The 19,452-nt window shown below is 36.8% G+C and overlaps 1 protein-coding gene across 2 annotated transcripts in view; it reads right to left on the bottom strand.

The window, feature by feature from the left end:
• LRP2 (LDL receptor related protein 2) overlaps window positions 1–19,452 on the bottom strand; it is a 117,266-nt gene that overhangs the window by 71,862 nt on the left and 25,952 nt on the right. The window contains exons 5-17 of one of the 2 annotated variants that reach the window (XM_018072612.2): window positions 16,308–16,418; window positions 16,073–16,186; window positions 14,734–14,850; window positions 13,811–13,954; window positions 12,307–12,426; window positions 9,827–9,955; window positions 8,339–8,508; window positions 5,864–6,087; window positions 4,885–5,091; window positions 3,005–3,207; window positions 2,224–2,364; window positions 1,123–1,326; window positions 38–230 (exon numbers count right to left, since the gene is read on the bottom strand). In XM_018072612.2, coding sequence (XP_017928101.1) covers window positions 38–230; window positions 1,123–1,326; window positions 2,224–2,364; window positions 3,005–3,207; window positions 4,885–5,091; window positions 5,864–6,087; window positions 8,339–8,508; window positions 9,827–9,955; window positions 12,307–12,426; window positions 13,811–13,954; window positions 14,734–14,850; window positions 16,073–16,186; window positions 16,308–16,418 — 2,077 coding nt within the window. Of the gene's footprint in view, window positions 1–37; window positions 231–1,122; window positions 1,327–2,223; window positions 2,365–3,004; window positions 3,208–4,884; window positions 5,092–5,863; window positions 6,088–8,338; window positions 8,509–9,826; window positions 9,956–12,306; window positions 12,427–13,810; window positions 13,955–14,733; window positions 14,851–14,946; window positions 14,997–16,072; window positions 16,187–16,307; window positions 16,419–19,452 lie in introns of those variants that run through there. The other variant, XM_025895066.2, reaches the window with a different exon arrangement.

The following is a 19,452-nucleotide window of genomic DNA, read 5'->3' on the forward strand; positions in this document are numbered from 1 at the left end:
ACATATAGGTTAAAATGAGAATCAAAGCTAAACTTACCCAACAACAGGATGAACCACTATTGATCGAGGATTATTTAAATTCTGAACAATAGCTCTCCTAGATTTATCTGCCAGCCTCATAACACTAATGCTCCTGTATCGAGGGTCTGTCCAGTACAGATTCTTAGAGATCCAGTCAAAGGCCAAATCTTCAACACTTTCCACTCTATTAGCAGTTAAGATCTCTCTTCCTAGAATTTTTAACACATGTGATGATTGTAAATGTTTAGGAACAGAGGAAATAACATGAATGCAGTATTCTATTGACAAAACTTGTGGCTCCCTTTCATAAAAATGTCGCCTCGGTGCTACTTAGTATAAAAAACAATAAAAAAGGGGAGGAAGGGGTGCCCTTTGTTCCACATAAAGAAGGTGTATGTTCAGGAGCACAAAAGAGGGGAAATACGGACTAGCCAAAGATGAGAGAAAAATCTGTCACTAAGTTTACACTGAGAGGAGCTTTATGAATGAAGGTCAGAGGTCAGTAAGGTCAATGCAGTAAGGACATCTTGCTCAACAGCCAGACTTTACCTACTCTTTGCATAGTAAACCAAAGGTCAGTTGCAGTCTACCATTACCCTGAGCCAAGGCAGCAAGCAAGCTCAGAAGACTATATGCTGATTTAATATATATTTGATGATCATTATAAACAGGAGAGAAACACTAGCACAAATAGGATTTCCAGAAGTCTCACAAACATAATGTTCTTTTTCTATATTACAATGTCATAAAAAACATCCTGCTCTCCAGACAGAGAAATGAAAATAGAAACTGAGTTTCATACTACTGAAAGGCATACTTGTTTGCATAAACAGGCTGGTGAGGGTAAAAATTAGTTGTGAGAAGTGCTACAAATAGTTAATTCCCAAACACATCCAGCAACTTTGTCAAAGAACAGAAGACTTCAAAAAGCCTAATATGAGTTGTACAAACATTTTGGAGAAACATTTTCCAGGTTACTGGGTTGGCACTGAGATTTGTCTGTTTATCTCACAATGTGACTTCTCAAGCTTCTCTTCAGAAAGACAAATTTTCTACTCTTCTTACCACAATTACTCTACAATTCCCAAGTATGTTTCTCACCTGAACCATCAGTTTTCTGTTTATAGATCACATCTTTACTTGTGTCTGAAAAAAAAATGGTGTCATCCTGAGCACAGAAGTCAATTCCAACAAAGTATGAAGGGCTCCCTGTTACAGGTATGATCACATCTTCCTGGCTGGAGAGATTGAAAGGGATCCCCCTCACTGCCATCTGGGATGAAAACAGCAGAAACTGCCGCACAGCTGCAAAAGATCAGACACAGTATTTACTTATTCACAAGCTTTGTTTTCCATGCTAATAGCCTGCAAGTAGGAAAAAAGAAGAATTGGAAAACAGAGATTAAATACTCACAGACCTAAAAATTGAAGAAAAACAAAATCCAAACCAGAATATTACATGATGTGGTCAGGTGTTCCTCTTGCATTGTTACTGTGGTCCTAATACACTTTTACAGCAAACATTACCCTTATGGAAGCAGAAATCATCTTCTGTGCTCGCCTCTTTACAGTTACCAATAAAAAAATAACTCACAGGCTTTGTGGAGCCTCCATACAAACAGACCATACCTGGGCTAGCCAGACAAACACATGGTCAAATAGCAAAACTATAAACTACAGACAACATATCTGTCTTAATTTGCCAATAGTCATAGTAAGCCTCCATCTGCACTCAAACAGGAAGCAGAATATCACTGATCGATACCCACAGCTCCAAAACTAAATCTCTTATTCTTGCCATGTGTGTTCAAAGGGAAAAGGCCAACCTCATCAGCACATTACTGCACAGGAAAGCAGGCTTTGAACACATGTGTTCAAAATAATGCAAAAGCTACATATTAGCAAGCATTCATGCTTGATTTCAGGATAAAGAGTTTTATCATACAGCTGTCTACACATATTCTGTACGTAACTCTCTTAAAATACTCATTAAAGGTGGTGAGTTTAAGTTGCTGTGGCTTAAAATGAACCTCAGCAGAAATGATTACATTTAATGCTGTCAAAAAGAGTTCTGGTGAAAAACCATGAAGTCCTCAGGATACTGAACCCATAAAGCTATTGAAGAAAAGAAGGATGTTCTAGACATAATTCTAGATCTAATGGAATAGTGCTATTTCCAACAATTGCAAGGCATTTTCTTACCAACACAGTGTCGTCCATCTACATGTAGATCAAAGCCCAGAATACACCTACAGCGATAACCTAGTCCATCATTATCTGTTCTGTGGCTGAGAATGCAGATCTGTTCACATCCTCCATTATTACTTCCACAAGGATTTCTTGCTGGAAAATAATACAGCAAGATAGGTTTATAACTTCCTATATTAACCCGCTTGCATGATTATCTTGATTTTTCAGGATTTTTTTCAACATCCGCAATAAGTCATGTGGACCATGTGAGAGTTACATTACAAGGAAAACACACCTCATCATTTCTAGCCTGGAATGCACTGAAATCATGTCAGAGTTAACCATCATTCAAGGTATTCAGCTCAGTGCAGAGACACTCAGTACACAGTAAAAAGGTTATAATTTGGGCTACAGTTTTCTGCATATAGACCTATTTCAGAATTATATCTCACAGAATTCCTTGAATACTGATAGCCTTTCCCACTGCATTCTTTGCAGTGTTGAGGAAAAAAGCCCCAAACATCAATATCACTCAAGTGATATCAAACTGCAAGTTTGACTCTAACAAATATGACTCCAAGCTCCCTCTACTCTTAAATGTTGCATTTGACAGTTCATTAGCTACAGAAGCTGGATGAAACCATTGTGTGACAAAAATCAGCCCAGTTTTAAAACAGAAATTTATGTATCGTAGTTATTAGTTCTTTATACCAAAATAACAGTCTTATAATTTTTACCAACTTTTAGTAACATAGTTCCTATATCTCCCTTCATAATCTACTTTTGGTCTTACCATATGGCTGCCTGGCAGCATGGTAAACTGTCACTCCATAAGGTCTCAGTGAAGACTGGTAGATCACTTGAGGGTTAGATTCCGAAAATTTGTTAGCTTTCACCACTGCCATTTTGGTCCAATCAGTGAAATAAACATTGTGTTCAAATAAAGTGATTCCATATGGATGAGGAATCAGTGAGCCTCCATGAGCTACAGTTCTCCTGTTATGAAGTTGATTTGAAAATTATTTACAAGATATTATCTAGAAAATAACATTATTAATAGAAGAAAAGATACAATATTTTTAATTCATTCGTTGGCTTTTGTTTCAACAGAGATGCTACCAAAGTACAAATGAAAAATACCAAATAAACTGAAGAGATGAAGATAAACATACAGGATTCATAAACATAAAGGATACAGCAGTGACAATACAGCAAAAGTAGTAGCAAATTCCAAGAAAACACAGTGAATAAAGGTGATGACTCACAAATGCAGAAAAAGATTCATAAAGAGAAAAAATTGGAGAAAGAGGCCAAACAGAGGAAATCAAAGACATCTGTAGCAATTTGAAATATTCAAGAAACCTTGAATGTAAAAAATGTATGACCCCAACAGCCACTGGCCAAAAATAAAATCCTATGTATGCAGTAAAAAAACCGAAGCAACCAGCTAAAATCAACAACAACAAAACCACAAACAAACAAACCAAACAACTTCCTTTGGATTTAATTACTCACCCATGCAAAACCAATGAAAACCAAATGCTAATAAATTGTATTTATTCTATGAAAGATATTGTGACAATATTTTTCTGGACAAATATTAGGAGATAAAAACAGACATGTAAGTCCTCACACAACACATAAAAATGACACCACATTTTTATTTTCATAGAGTCATGAAGAAAGCCCTATGAAATCAGACTAACTCCACAGCACTACTCTAACAGTTTCCTGGGTGATTTAGGTTCATGCTGTAGACATGTAAGATTTGATACAAGTGGACAGTAAGATCTATTTTAACATTTTTCACAGACTATGCCATCGCCTCTTGCCCACTTACACAACACCTACACAATTTTTGGTATTGCTGTGAGGGATAAGTTTTTATCACCAAAACCCAGAGATTTTACTAAACATGTCTTATCTATTTTACTAAATATATCTTACAAACCCTAGTAAAGATGAAAAGATAACAACATTATCATTTTGTAAGTGAAAAAAATACATTGAACAATAAACCTGCCAAGTGAACAGGGGACTGTGTTTCAAGTCAGTATACAGAAGGTATGCAAAAGAGGACATTTTTTTTCTTCTCTTCGAATAACTGACACTAATCACAGATGCAGAGATAAGTAGGCTTCTAAACACTACACTGTATGACACAGTCCCATAAAAGTTCAAGAACTCCCTTCTTGCATGCTGTGATTTAGACTCCCCAGCACCACAATAAGGGAGTGATGACTTAATTTTTGACAGCAAAGATTTATAAAATGTAAGAAGAGCATTTAATAGCCATAAATTGGTGTTTTGGTGTGGAATATTTCAGATAAATTCATTCATAAAAAAATGCAAAGAAATTATGATGGAAGACAATTAATATAATTGAAAAAATAGTAAAAAGTAAATGCTCTAAAAATGTGTATTGCAGTGGTGGACTGTAAATGCACATTATAAAATAAGTGCAAGGGTATTCAAGGTAGAAAAAAGGCAATGAATCATGAATTAAGGACTGTCTAGAAGAAGCATAACACCACAGAGATGAAGGTGTATCACATTCTTCATGTTGTAATTTTCCTCCTTTGTGTATCTCATTTTGTTAGACAACTCTTTCTTTGAACTGGATACAAAATGATCAGTATATCTGTAACCTCCAAGAAACAATATTGATCCTACCTTTGAAGTCCATCATAAGTTACAGTCTCAATGTAATCAAACCGGCTGTCAACCCAGTAAAGTCTCTTTGACACAATATCCAAAGTTATTCCAGCAGGCCAGCCTAATTTTGTTTTTATCAAATCCTGACGATTTGTGCCATCCATGAAGGCCCTCTCCACTTTTGGATCACCAGAAAGACTGTCCCAGTCTGAGAAAAACAGGTAACTATAGAGGGGAGAAAAAAGAAAAAAGAAAAGTGTGACATGTTTCCTGGAGATTTTACAAGAAACTCCAACGTTTTACATGGAATTTAAAACCAGTACCCTTTCGGGACAGAGCTTGTTTCTCAGCTGGCATACTATGAAAACGTACTTTGTACCTTCTACACAAGAAGTAATTTACATTTTCTTTTAAAGAATAAATCCAGAAAGAAACATGCTTTCACCCCAAAGACCTCAGAAATACTGTTTGTTTCCTTATTAAATTACATACTTAAGTTTATTGCCAGAAATGAACCAAGTAGATGCATTATGAAAGCAGCAGCCCAGACTACAAGTCACATGAAATTCCTCTTCCCATTTTCTGAGGATCCACATTTTCATGGCTCACATACACTTTCGAAGTGCATGAGTTAGGAGACTCTAACTTTCCTGGCTTCATTCCACCTCTTTATTTAATATAGTTGGAGGTCTATGGATGGTATTACAACAGAAATCTCAGGATAATTTCTGCTCCTCTGCAGGGCAATTCCACAGTTCCCATTTTCAGGGCTGCTCGTCCATGTACAACTCCAGCCATGAAACAGATTCCAATAAAAGCAGTGCAGAGCTCTCTCATAACTTAAGGTGTAGAACAGGTTAGGATACAATGCAAATATTTAAAATATTTTATATCTGATTCTAAAAAGATCACTTTGTTGTTCTTAGTTGTCCTCCTTTTGCATGGGTATAAAGGAATTTCTGACACCCTTTACCATTACCTGGCAAGTATCACTTACCCAACAGTTGGATCAAGTGCTATTCCTCTAGGATTTCCAAGATTTTCAGCAATAAGAGTCACACGGTTTGTTCCATCCAAGTTAACCATATCTATTCTGTTCACACTGGTCTCAACCACGTATAGTTTATTGTTAACCCAATCCACTGCTAGGTTTTCAGGAGTGTCAACTGAAACATTTAATACTTCTTGGAAATCAGAGCCATCAATATTAATAGAAAAAACCTGAAAACAATACAAATATTGTCAGTGCCCACATGATATTTTGCTAATGACAAGGCACATGGTACTTGTCCTTTATCATCACATTGAGCATAGATCCATAATTGGCCACCAGCTACAACCAAGTTACCCACTAAGCTACCCTTTAGCTTAGAGTTTTTAGCAAAAATTTGGAAAACAATCCAAGAATTACAGAAAAAGCTTGCCTTCAACTAGCATTTCTGCAAAATTGCCAAGGTAACAGACTAAAGCAGCCTTGTGCTTTAGCAAATGTGCCTAATTGCTGGATTTAAAACAAAACAAAAAACAAACCTCAAAAAAAAAAAAAAAAGAGGAAAGTCCATCTTGCTTTTGTGGGATCAAGAAAAACCCAGTACTTTCATTGACTGACAACAAATGAACATGCTTTAGCAAAGCTCTCAACAGTGACCAGAAACAAGAGGGGGAGCTCTTACTACACCAACCATTAAGGGGAAATTGCAAAATGCAGAAAGAAAGTGAAAGCTCTCTGTCCTGATAGAAAGGAGAAGTCTCAGCTTGTGGTCTCCTTTACCTAAGGCTAATTTTAACAGCATCATGCTCAAGAAGAAACAGTGTTGTTATTTTATCAGCAAGCTCAGAGCTACATGAAGCAAACAGTCCAAACACAGTGTTACAAATACACAAATCATGTGATTATAACACTGGGTAACATGAAAAGCTAGAAATCGTTATTTTTTTGAAACAACAGCATGAGGCGTGGAATGCATTGAAATGAAAACACAGATTACCACAAGTAAATATATGCAAGAAAAATAAGAGCTGAAATAGTATAATTTAAAATATTCTTCAGATTCAGGTACCAATAATCTAGACAGCCACTTGACAGTCTATTCTGTTCTTTGGAAACCCTGTTGATGAAAGAGCTTATGGGCATTAGGTTATCAGGCAGTACACTAAATGAGATAAAGATGACACAAAACACAACCCACAATTTTCTGGCTTAGTTTACATCTTAATCTTGAAAAAGGACAACCAAAAATGCCCTAATAATGTTATTATTTTAAGACACCAGGTAGAAAAATACATCATTTAAGAAAATTCTAAATGTTAAATGTTGTTTTCATCTGGATATACTAGCTTGGACTTAATTAGATTAATTGTAATTAATTAATTAAGATTAAACTATATTGGGGCAGATAAAAGGCAGTCCTGGCATCTGGGGTGTACAGTGAGAAACTCCATATTATCTTTTGTTTATACCTTTTACCAAGGGACAGTATATAAATCTCCTGTCTCACGAAAGTGCAGATTTGACTCTGACTTAATTCAGCCATTGGCAACATAACTGCAGCAATGGGAACCTACTACAGTGAAAATCAAAATGCCAGAATTGTGAACAAGTCAAAAATTGTGCATACAAATCTTGTCCTACTTGACAGATGTGCAGGGAGTGTGCCTTCCAACAGAACCAGCATGGCACTGTAGTATAAACTACAGCTTTTACTACACTTCTTATGTATAGATTCAGCATAATGACAGTGACACCAAACTGATCCATTCATAGTGTCAGCACAAGCTAGGTCATGGATCCTCCCTCACTCTGCATGACAATCAACATGGAGTGGAAGATTGTGGAGTTTCAGCATTTGACCTAGGACTTTTCTGGTTTCCATAAGTTATGCACAGAGAAAAAGAACAAGGGTGACATCCAACTTCCACAAGAGTCTCCAGACTATTTTTAAGTTGCTTTGCTCTACTGTATCTTGAAGCTGAAATAATTTCTCTTAAAAAAAAAAAGTAACACAATATTGGCTCATTACACAAAATACTGTCAATATTTGTTATCCAAGCTCAATTACAGTGCCATTTGAAGTATATGAAGAAATCTGATTTTTATCATCTTGGAAGGCACACAGGTTTTACATTTTAAATGATCATGTTTCAAAAAATTACCAAGAAAAATTTGTTCAGTTTTGAAGGAATGTCTACTATTTCTCTTAATTAGTTTTTTGGACTCTGTCTCAAGTAAAACTAAAAGTTGCTCAAGACATTCCCATATAATAGGATTCTTTGTTTAATATGTCACATGTAATAGTATAGTTGAAAAAATGCAGTCATTAACATAAAACATTTCAAGGAGCTTTTTTGTTAGAAAACAAAAATACAGCCAGCTTTGGCTCTCAAAAATGAGGGCCTATCAACACATTCTGCCTCTTGTAGCTCTCTCCTTCCAGATACACAGAAATATATTCTTCTTGAAATTTCTACCCACCTTATCTTGCACCGTATCAGTCCAAAAGATTCTGTGCAGGTAATAGTGAAAGTCCACTCCAACTGCAACCCCACGGTTCTGTGACTGCACCAAAGTACGAAAATTTCTTCCATGAAGATCTCCAATCAGTAAATCACGGCCATTGGAAAAAATAATTGATGCAACACCAGCTGAAAGCAGGGGTGACAAATATATGACTATTCTGCAGGCATGATACTTTGCAAAGGGGCACTGAAATATATACATACTGGTTCACACACACTGAACACAGAAGTCTAAATGGATGCTCAGACTACAATCTGTATAAATGTTTCTATGTGAGTACTAACTTCCTGTGATTTGCCTTTGGTTTCTACACTTGGAGAAAACCAGGCACAAACACGTATTCAAAGCATCTAAATGCTAAAGACCATTTCTACTAAAGCTAAAATGAATCCAGTGGAACTGATTTAGAGCAAGTATGAAATTCTCCCATTAATAAGATAGAAACTCAACACACTCGCCCAAAAGACATTAATTTGAATGGAAAGCTTCTTGTGAAACATACTGAATTTTTCTGGAAGCAGAACAATCATTCCAAGTGCTGGGACATGCATGTTTTAATACAGACATATTTCATTACCTCAAAAAGCTTCATTATCTCAAATGTTTTTTGAGGATATACTTGGAAAATTGTGAGATGACTGCTCTGCAGATGTGGCTGAAGAAAAAAGGATGAGGGAACTGAGCACTTTATGGTTTTCTAAGAAGCAAGGCTGCTAATCAGCTATGCCAATCAGGGACTCAGCTTCCCACTGATTTCCTGCAGGCAGGAACACCTGCCTCACACAAAAGCTTGTTAGGACATTACATCTCCAAAAGGAAGGGTTTCCCAGGGCGTGCCTTCAGAACAGAGCAGGAGGCCAGGAGCAGCTGCTTACAGCTGATGGGGAACCACACTCTAAGAGGCAAAAGTTCTTGCCAAGTTCAGGCTCTGGAACACTGGAAGCCAAGAGCATGGCTTCTGTCACAGGCAAGTGCTTCATCTCACCATTCAGCAAAACCACCTTCTGGTGCAGTTCCAGAAAAAACAAGGTTTCCTGATTTCTTGGTCACACTGACTTCCATAGAGAGCATGTCAGGAAACTGCCTCCCACAGAACAAGATTTTCTTAGTTCAGGTGGGCTCTGGCAATGATCTCCCAACTCTGCAGAAGCCAGGAGTGCTGAGAAAGCAATGGAGCCTAGAAGACATTTGTTGATCTGAGGAGAAGCAGCCCTGATGAGGGTCAGCTCCACAAAAGACTACAGATGCCAGGACATGGAGAGTTTTGGTATTTGCTGATATTCTGAATGCTATCCTGACCATAAGTCCTTAAGGGCAGAGTTAAGTTAAAATTAAACACAGTTGCATAGCAAAGCCATGAAAACTGCCCCATTTCACCTATCTATTTACCTATCTATCTATTAGCTCAACAACAGCAGGAGACTTGAAGTGCTCTGCACTAACCTGAAGTGTTGGCCCGACAATGTCGATGATGCTCTAGGAAATAACCTTCCACACAGTGGCACTGGTGATGTCCCACACGATCTTCACAAAGCTGGTCACAGACACCCCACATTTTACAGTCATCAAAATCTGTCAAGTGAATAAGGCATATTAATAAACAATGCTCTGTATAAAACAGATGTCATAATTAGGAAGCTGCAAATTTGTCCTCTCTGCTTGCTTTATATCTATTTGCAGAACTATAGCATGGAAGAAGACATTTGGTATGTTTTTCCACAATGTTTCAATGTTTTTATTTCTGGATAACAAAAACCCTGATGTTTCCTGCCTGAGGACCTACGTGCACCCTTGCCCTTGTGAAAAGAAACCAACCAACCCACCAACAAAACCCAAACCACATCTGTTTGGGAGAAAAATCATTGGAAGGGACATCATTGTCTACTTTTCACAATACAAAACATGTCTGTGCAGTATTCTTCCTGCAACAGATCTCTACACTTTGCACACACACACACACACACGGTAGGATTTAAGCCCACTCTGAAGGCGAGCCCTACCTTTATGTTAGTGCAGTGCTCAGGCCAGTAAGTCCTGCTAGAAGGCAGTGTTTATTAGCTCAGACTTGGTACCATGCTAGCAGGTGTCTGATTTACAATTAAAAGCTGGCTGTGGACCAGAACCAGACAGCAAAAGTACAAAGAAGTTAATTTTGACACGCAAAATACCATACAAGTAGAGTGCACAGCTAGGATGACCCAGCAAGAACTCACAGATGTGCTCTACAAGGAATTTACAGGGTTGCTGCAGAATCTTTTACGTATAAAATTGTGAAATATTTAACTAGCCGTTTTTTTAAAGCAAGGATTTTTAAATGTAAATTACTTTCATAAAAAAAAGGCATTCAGATCTGAACACTGTCTAGTGTTTCATCCTATCAGTGGTTATTTAAACTCAGATTTCTGAAAATACTTAACACACAGTTTTGACACTAAAAGTCTGCCCTACTTCACTTGAAAATCTGAACAGAATATGTTACATTGCTGGAAACTGGTAATTCTACCATTAAGCCAATAAAAAGGTGAAAATGAGATCTTAAATATGCTTCCTATTTGAACTTCTGGTTTTAAATGCTGATTAACACATAAGTGAAAATTAAATATTTCCTGGATAGTACATTTTGGTACTGAAAAAATGTTGTCCTCTGTAGCTTTCCAGCTTCCATGTGTTAAAAACCTTCAATCTGTAGTGATCCAGAACCAAATAAAGACAACTGAAAAGATTACAGTTTCAAAAAGTAATACACTTCATTAACACTATAGTTTCATAATTTTGATTTAAATTAAGATCTGGAATTACACACTACTGACCATCAGCCATTCCTCCATGCCAAGTCTTGCTGCCAATACAAATATATGTCTAGATCTCAGCAAACCAAAATACATTGACTCAGATTCACAAGCCTGAATCAGACAGCTAGGTTTACAGGGTAAAGAAAAACAGAAGACTCCCTGAGACTGCACCAGGTTTGGGAATGTGTCTTTCATGTACTTCCCACATAAGAGTGAAAGAATGGAGGGAATTTTATGCCTTACTCCTTTGTCTCTATAAAGAGCAACTATTCTACCATTGCAGCTTATACAGCCCTAGGTCACTCAATATTCCCAAAAATACAAAAATTTCATTAGAGGTTGAGCATCTGGAATACTTAAAAGAGTACAAACAGCATAGCTTGGGTTGAAAATCCATAACGGGTATTTACCCCATTTCTTTTATTAGGCAGTGCTAACCTTCATGATTCTGAAGTTACTCTGTTTCCAGCTACTGAGATAAATCATTTGTACTACCAAGTTACAGCAGCTGCAGAATACAAATGCAATACCAAAACACCTCACTTACCTTTACATTCTTGTAAATAGTCTTCATTTTCATGTAAATCATGTATATACTTAAATCCCATTGAAGATACAGCCTTTCCAAAGGCAAAGCACCTTTTTATTTTCAAGTATAATGTTCTACTGTCTTAATATACAGCCACTTTTCAAAAGTACCAAACAATTAGACATCATTAGACAATTAGACATCACTAACTGTTTTTCCAGGCATACAACACAAATGAGTGAGGCAGAAACAAACTCTTCCTATCCAACCACTAAAAAACTGGTAAAAAATTTTGATAATAAAACAGCCATCCAATAGTTAATCTTTTGAAATCTAATCATGCTGTCACTATGTCTTTAAGGTCTAAGTGAAAGAGATCTTCATGATATCTCTCTGGTTTGTTTCTGTGTCACCATGCTGCCATTATACTACTAAGATTTTTATTCTTTTGCTGACTCCTGAGATTTTTTTATTTGCCAGTACATCCACCCACTTAGAATTTATCCACCTTCCTGGAATTCAGACTTTCCCGATGAGCTGTGAGAAGGTACAAGATACCTGTAATGACTGTAAAATATCTGTAATCACTGTGCTTCACTTACCAATACAAGTACGACTGTCATTGCTACTTATTGTATATCCTGCAGGGCAATAACACATCCCTCCTGACGGAGAAGAGTGACAGCGATACTGGCAACTCAGAGCAGGGCAGCGGGATACGTCTGAAAAGGAAATGAAATATTTCAGAAACACACACATTACCAGTAGAACAGCTTTCTGCCTCACTAACAGTTACAAAGCTATAGTCTTTTCTGCAGTGAGCCTACAATGTTAAGAACAGCTTATGTCTGAAGTTCCATAAAAGCACATACACTTACATGCAGGCAAGGACATGGAAGACAGAAGATAAGATAATGGTTTTAATAGGTTTTAGAACAGAGTTAAAGCACAAGCATCGATCTTATATGAACCATCACTGGTAAGGGCTGTGTAAAAAAGGTGCACGGAGGAAGCCATCTGCAATGCATCATACCTTGTTCCACAAGACCTACTTGTGAACAACATATTTTTGAACTCCATCTATTGGCACATAACCTCATCATTTACTCTTTTATACAGAAGAAAACCTACTATATTATATTAAGAAGAATATCTATATTACTCCAATATATTAGAATATATTGGCTGGATTGTGTACATGGATGAATGCTTCTTTATCCTTTCCTTCTCTCTCTCTCCCTCTTCCTTTTTCCTTCACTATTTCTGCCTTTCTCTGTACTATTATTTAATAAACAATTCAGTAATAGGTGAACAAGTTATGATTATAAAACAACTGCTGACTGACTTCCACCTCCTTCTTTCTCATCTTCCTTTTCCTCAGTTTTTTTCTGTTAAACACCTTGCTTTGCAGCCCATATCTGCTGTTGCTACTAAACCACTGAGCAAAGCAAGAGTGCTTTTTTACAATAAAGTTTAATTTGCTACTATTTTTTTCAACCCTCCTATTCCAAAAAGCATGATTTTGTTAATAAGAATTTTCATCTTCCTAGAAATTAAAAACCAAAAATACCATGGTCCTTATTCCCAGAGGGATTCAATGTTCATAAGAAATTAAGAGGAACTATGCATGCTCATTGCCTCCAACAGAGAAAAACCCAGTGTACCACCAACTGGAGAAACAGGCATCCCAGGTGAAGATATTTTTGAAAACTCTAATCTTTAAAGTGAATTAGCCAAAGCTCAGGATACACTGATTCAATCCTGTGTTCTGATCAGTACAAAACATTCCTTCTCACTTACACAAAGGGAAAACCACAGATATTTAAACAAAAAAGGCATATAGCACACCTTTCTCTGTCTTTGTGAACATATTTTAGGATATGGAGAGTGAGTTAAAATCCTTATTTGTGAAATTTTGTTTTACAAAAGGAATGGGGTTTTTTGCAGCATATATGCCTCTTTCAGATCATCCAATCAGAACAGTGTCAATGAAAATAGCAAGCTTCCAAAATTTCAGTATTCTTTAGGAGACAAAAGGTGAATATAAAAAGATATCAATGCTGGTGTTTCTGCAGTTCTGTGTATGTTTTTGATTCTAACACATACTGCAATGTCTGCCTGCGGTGATGTTAGTTTCATCCTCTCCTTCTGGGCAGTCTGCAGTCCCATCACACACTTTTCCAATTGGAATGCAATGCCCTGACCCAGGGCAAGCCCACTCTCCTGGGTAGCACTCATGGCGACCACTTTCTATGGAAAAGAAAAACAGGAGTAATTGAAGATTATGTTTCAAATATTACTTAGAATTTCTTCTCTAACAACTTTGCAAAACTTCTCTATTCCTTGATTTTCTGTTTCTGGCACACAGCTGGGAAAGACTATAAAGAAACATCATCTATACTTCCTTGTCATGCAAACAATACTTGTGCAGACAACACATGAATCCCTTTAGTTTTCTGTTTTGTTAGAAACAGTAAAACCATTTAGCTTTAAACTAACTGTTGCACCAGAAGTGGAACTATAGTTTTATGGTTTCAAAACACACAAATGCTGTCTGGATACAGAGAATAATGCTCATCACAGAAAAAGCCAATGAAAAAGAACATTCATTCATTAAAAAGTTTCTGTTTCTCACACAAAAAATCTTGGCAGGAACTGAGTTATTTTCATTTTCAATCAGTTACTTTTGGTTATTAGATGCCTCATGTCCCCTTAGGGATGACCTGAAAAATCTCCACAGATAGGAAGACCAAAACAAAATATAAAAGAGAATACATAAAAGTAAAAAAGGAGATATTGCTATATGTAAAAACTTAGTTGGTATCATACTCAGTATCACAACAATAATTCTCACACACACAGCAGTAAAAATACTGCATAAGTAAAAAAAAGAAGAAACAAGATATAATTCTAAGGTTTTAACAGAAATAAATTATATTGAGAACATCTTGATTGGTCAAAATGTCAAGGATGTAGCTTAGTGTGGTCTTCCTCTGAAAATACCATTAGAAGTTAGTAATAGCATGTACCACATCCTCTTTCATCTTCATTATCTTCACAGTCATCATCTCCATCGCATATCCAGCTCTGATGAATGCAGCGGCCACTCGGGCAAGTGAAGAAGTTGCCTCTGCAAGTTGCATAAGCTAAGGAAAGAAACATGAGAAAATGTAACTGTTCTAAGTGGCTAAAAGGTTAAAAATAGCAACACTGTCTCAGCAATGAACAGTCATTTATAATACCTCCTGAAAAACTGAGGTAGTTCCATATCTTGTATATATTGCAAACACTGTTGGTTTGTTCTAGTTGTAGGTGGGAACTTCATTCTGCTCTAAGTCTTTACAGTAATAAAAGGGAAGGCTAAATTTATCAATTAATTGTGCAACTAGATGCAGAACACCTTATTAGCAAGGTTCCTGAAAGTGGACATGATGATACTCAAGACTTCAGGAAGTAAAATATCTGCATGCCTTCACAGTTAAAAAAAAAAAGAGCATTTATGTCAAAGCCTTCTATTCTAAGAGTTCAGAAACATTTATGGGTACTCCAAAGGACAAGCATTGCCAAAGACATAAAAGAGAAATATTTTGGGTGGAGTATGGGGGGGGGCAGGTGGCATGGGATTATACTGGTGTGATGCCCTTGGTAGCACAGAGTAACTACATGATAACATGTGACCTTCCTGCAACACAAAATAGAAAACTAACTTAGATCCTATAAGCAGTGAGGGACCTTTCTATATAGCTCACACAAGTGATAACTGTACAGCCATGATTCTGGCTGGAGATGCAGTATTTTAGGATACCCTGATCGTGAAGAAAAGAATGAGCAAGAAATTTCCAGAAATGGAGCAGTCAATTGAAGACCTCACATGAACATCTCAAGGACAAGTATCTGTACAGTTATCAGTCCATAAAGTTGTACATTATAGTCACTAGGAATAATTCTAGAATATTCATTCCATTTATCAGAAAATAAAAATGTTAAGAGTCAAATCAATCTGGACAAAAAACAATAGCATGCTGCAGCTAATTGGTATTTCAGAGCAAAGGAATTATCTCTGGGTCATGCTGAAATTAAGAATATGACAACAGAATGAAGAAGTGAAACTGTATGAAGAAGCAAACTGTCACTGAATCCAGAAAATTCAAATAGTAACCTTACACCCAGGGACTTAGCAGCAAAGACAACCTGAAAGAAGTATATCAAAGTAGTACTGCAATTTTGATCTTTCTATACAAAAAAGTCATTGTAGAAGAGTGACTAGCTTTTGATGGCTGTATAGCCAAGCAATCTACTTCCTGCTATTTGCTTGAACCAGTTCTTAGTAAAACAGTTAAAGAAACTGAAAAAAACCCCAAAACATACTGCAAGAGTTTTCATCACTCCTGTCTCCACAGTCATCATCATGGTCACAGATGAAGGCTCGAGGGATGCATTCTCCATTAGCACACTGAAACTGCGTGCTGGTACAGCCATGGGCTGAAAGACATTTTAGCACAAAAAGACATAAAGAAAATCTGTCAGAAAACTACAGTCTTTAACTCTAAAAGGAGGTCTATAAAGCATATTTGTTTGGGATCACTCTGCACACGGTACTTACTGCAATTAGCTTCATCAGAAGAATCTCTGCAATCAACTTTGCCATCACATCGCTGGCTTGCATTAAAACATGCTCCATTTGCACATGATAACTGTTCGCATCTTGGGTAGTCTGCAATAAAAATCCTTTAGTATTAGCATGAATCTTAGACTCTAATGAGTCATACACATTCAGTGTCAACAGAATATCTTGATTTAAAGAAAAACAAAAAGGTAATACAAAACTTCCTGTACTAGTACTGACTAACAATCCCTTTACTCTCTTCCCCAACAGATATTCAAAAAATATCCTCTAGACAGATGCTACAAAACCTTGCAAGCAACAAGGGAAAAATTAGATGCCCTCCCACATCCCAAAAAGATTTGCAACGCAAACAGTTCACAATATGACAGAAAACAATGCAACACAACAAGAGAGCAAGCAGTGAACATTTGTTTAATTTATTTGTACCTCTGTTTTACACTTTCTTGATCTTTATAAAAGTGTTTAAATAGCAAAGGAATTCCAGAAATTTACAGTTCCTAGGTCCACTTAGAATGTCATGAGTTCTCAAACTCAGATATTTCAGGTTTTTACGGACTTGTTCTAAATAAGCCAAGGATACTAAACTTCCAGGTCCATGGTCTATGTTAGGACCTCTCTTTTTTATTACTTGCTTTTCTCCTTCAGAAAAGAAAACAGATTCTGCAGAAATAATGATTTTTCAGTTTTTTCATATTCTACTTATGTAGATGACTTACAGGCCAATACAAGGGATTATCTGAAACAAATTCTGAAAATACCTCTTTATACAAGCAGTCAGTGAGTTCAGTGGAACTATCTAACAAACTAAGCATAGGTACATGGTAGAGCTGAGTGGGAGAACATGAGCTCATAGTTTAGCTCATTGCCATATACACAACAATTAATTATTTTGGCCAAATGGCAAGTATGAAAGCAAATAATTGCTGATTTTAGAAGTGAGTTTTATTGAACCCTTGTCTCTATACAGAAGATAAATGAACTCAAGACACAGAAGAGCCAAATTACATTTTGTACCTTTTAGATTTTCAGTTTGAATTCTTATCCCATTTTACTTCCCTGAGAGTTAATAAAGCAGATGGAGCAGGATCTCATCTAGGCACATTTTCGTTCATACCCCTGGAATTCAAAACATGCTACCTGTGGCCTTCTGGTGTTAGTTCCCAGGGGAAATAGCTATGGCAGTACAAGAATACTGTTAGTATTACAGGGCACATTGAAGAAAAAGAAGAATATAAGGTATGTGCTCGTAACTGCACTGAAGCAGAAAAGCTTCTAAGGGATTTATATTGGACAGCTTTGTGATTTTCTCCATTTTTCTTCATATGCCACAGAAATACCTCCAGTGATGCTCTATGCTGTTTCTGATGGACTAAATGTCAAGCAAATAGACAGCTGAACCCATTGCCTTGAAGCACCTGCTTCTTCAAGAATGCACAGGCAAACTAAGGATCTAGTCAGTAATGAGATTTTCTCAAGCCTATACTAAACTCCCTTAGAAGAAGGAAGACACTGTCAACATCTTCTCTCCAGCAACAAGCCTGGCAATGTCCTCAGCCTGGAAAAATCTTTATTATATTATATAATCTAGTGTATTGTATAAATGCATATTACTGTAAAAATATCAAACAGAACAATAAATAAAGATGTTTTGAAGACAGTTGAAAATATACATTCTGACTAAATTGGTGTTTTACCAAAATGTGAACAAAAGCTTCTTTTTCCTTATTTTCTTTTCAAATCTACTTGGCATACAGATTCTTTATTTTAATTGTACTTGCACAAGCAAGAATATTCTTTGAAAAGCCCAGTGGAGATTAATTTAATTTTTAAATTCTGTACAGGTAATCCCATTCCCAATTCTCTGTCAAAAGATGGTGCTTAGTAAATTATAGTTCTGATCACGGCCTGCTCACTGATCTGAAAGATATTTTTCACTGCATTATGCATTGTACATTGTACTCTTTGTACCTTATAGCATATTATCTTAATAAAATGGTTTTAATTATTTTGGGCATTAAGAACTAATCCTCATGAATAATGGCAAAGTTGTGAGCTACACCAAAGGCTGTAGCCAATGCACTGCAGGTTTCGGGAGCATCTGTGCCATCAGGACAGTTCCACAGTAGCTGGGTTATTTTTATGTGAGGAGAAGTAGCAAAAGTAAAAGAATTAAGCAAGAAATGCTGGTTTCTGTGAGGGCAAACCACTTTCCAGTGGTGTCTAGCTAAGGCCCCTATGGAAATCACACACAAGATGCACCTATGGCATTGTGTTTGTGGTGTCGATGCTGAGAGACTGAAGGAAGCCAAAACAGAACTTCATAACACTGCTAGGATATCTGAAAACAAAGGAATGCCTGTCCTTCAACTGCAAAAAAACTGAACTTAAACTCCCTTTCTTTCTGTCCAAAATTTTGAAAGTATCAGCAATGAATGAGCCTAGTTCTTCTACTCCTATCACCAAATGGGAACTTCTTAAAAGGAAAAAAAGAATCTGAACCTTAGCAGTGAGGAGGGTAGGAACAGGATGAACTCTAAACCAGAAGACCTATACAATTTAGCTTAATGAAAAGCTCTTTAGCAAACAAAGTCTGGAAACTGATTATCATGACATTTTGAATTTAAGTGGGGAGCTCTTACATTAGGCACTGCTTTGGGGCTTGCACAATAAACATTTCCTAGCTTTTACTTGAATTTTTGTTTAAACTAAGGTTTCTCTGCACGCACCCAATTCAAGATTGATTTATTTGAGTATAAAAACCCACTGCTATGCAAGAACTGACACCAATCAGAGAAACTGATGATACTGCCTCTGTTGTAGGGGGCACATGGAAAAAGTCTCTGTGCTCTGTGAGTGACCTGAAAGGGTTCTCTTCCAGGGAACTGAACTTCTTTTTTTCTGCGTTGGTGACAGTTGAATTGGAAAGAGCTAAAAAGGAAGGATAAGGTTCTGAGTTAAAAGGACAAGAAGGTAGGTAGTTTGCACCCAAGGAGGTCTGAGAATACAGCTGTACAAGAGGAGAGAGTGAAAGGAGACAGTATAAGACTGAACATGGCATTAAAAGTGAAGGGACAGAAAAAACATAAACACTGTTTTCTTTCACCTTGGTTTTAATGGTCAA

Source organism: Manacus vitellinus, unplaced genomic scaffold, assembly GCF_001715985.3.
Source record: "Manacus vitellinus isolate BGI_N305 unplaced genomic scaffold, ASM171598v3 scaffold_22_pilon, whole genome shotgun sequence".
NCBI classification, from domain to species: Eukaryota; Metazoa; Chordata; class Aves; order Passeriformes; family Pipridae; genus Manacus; species Manacus vitellinus.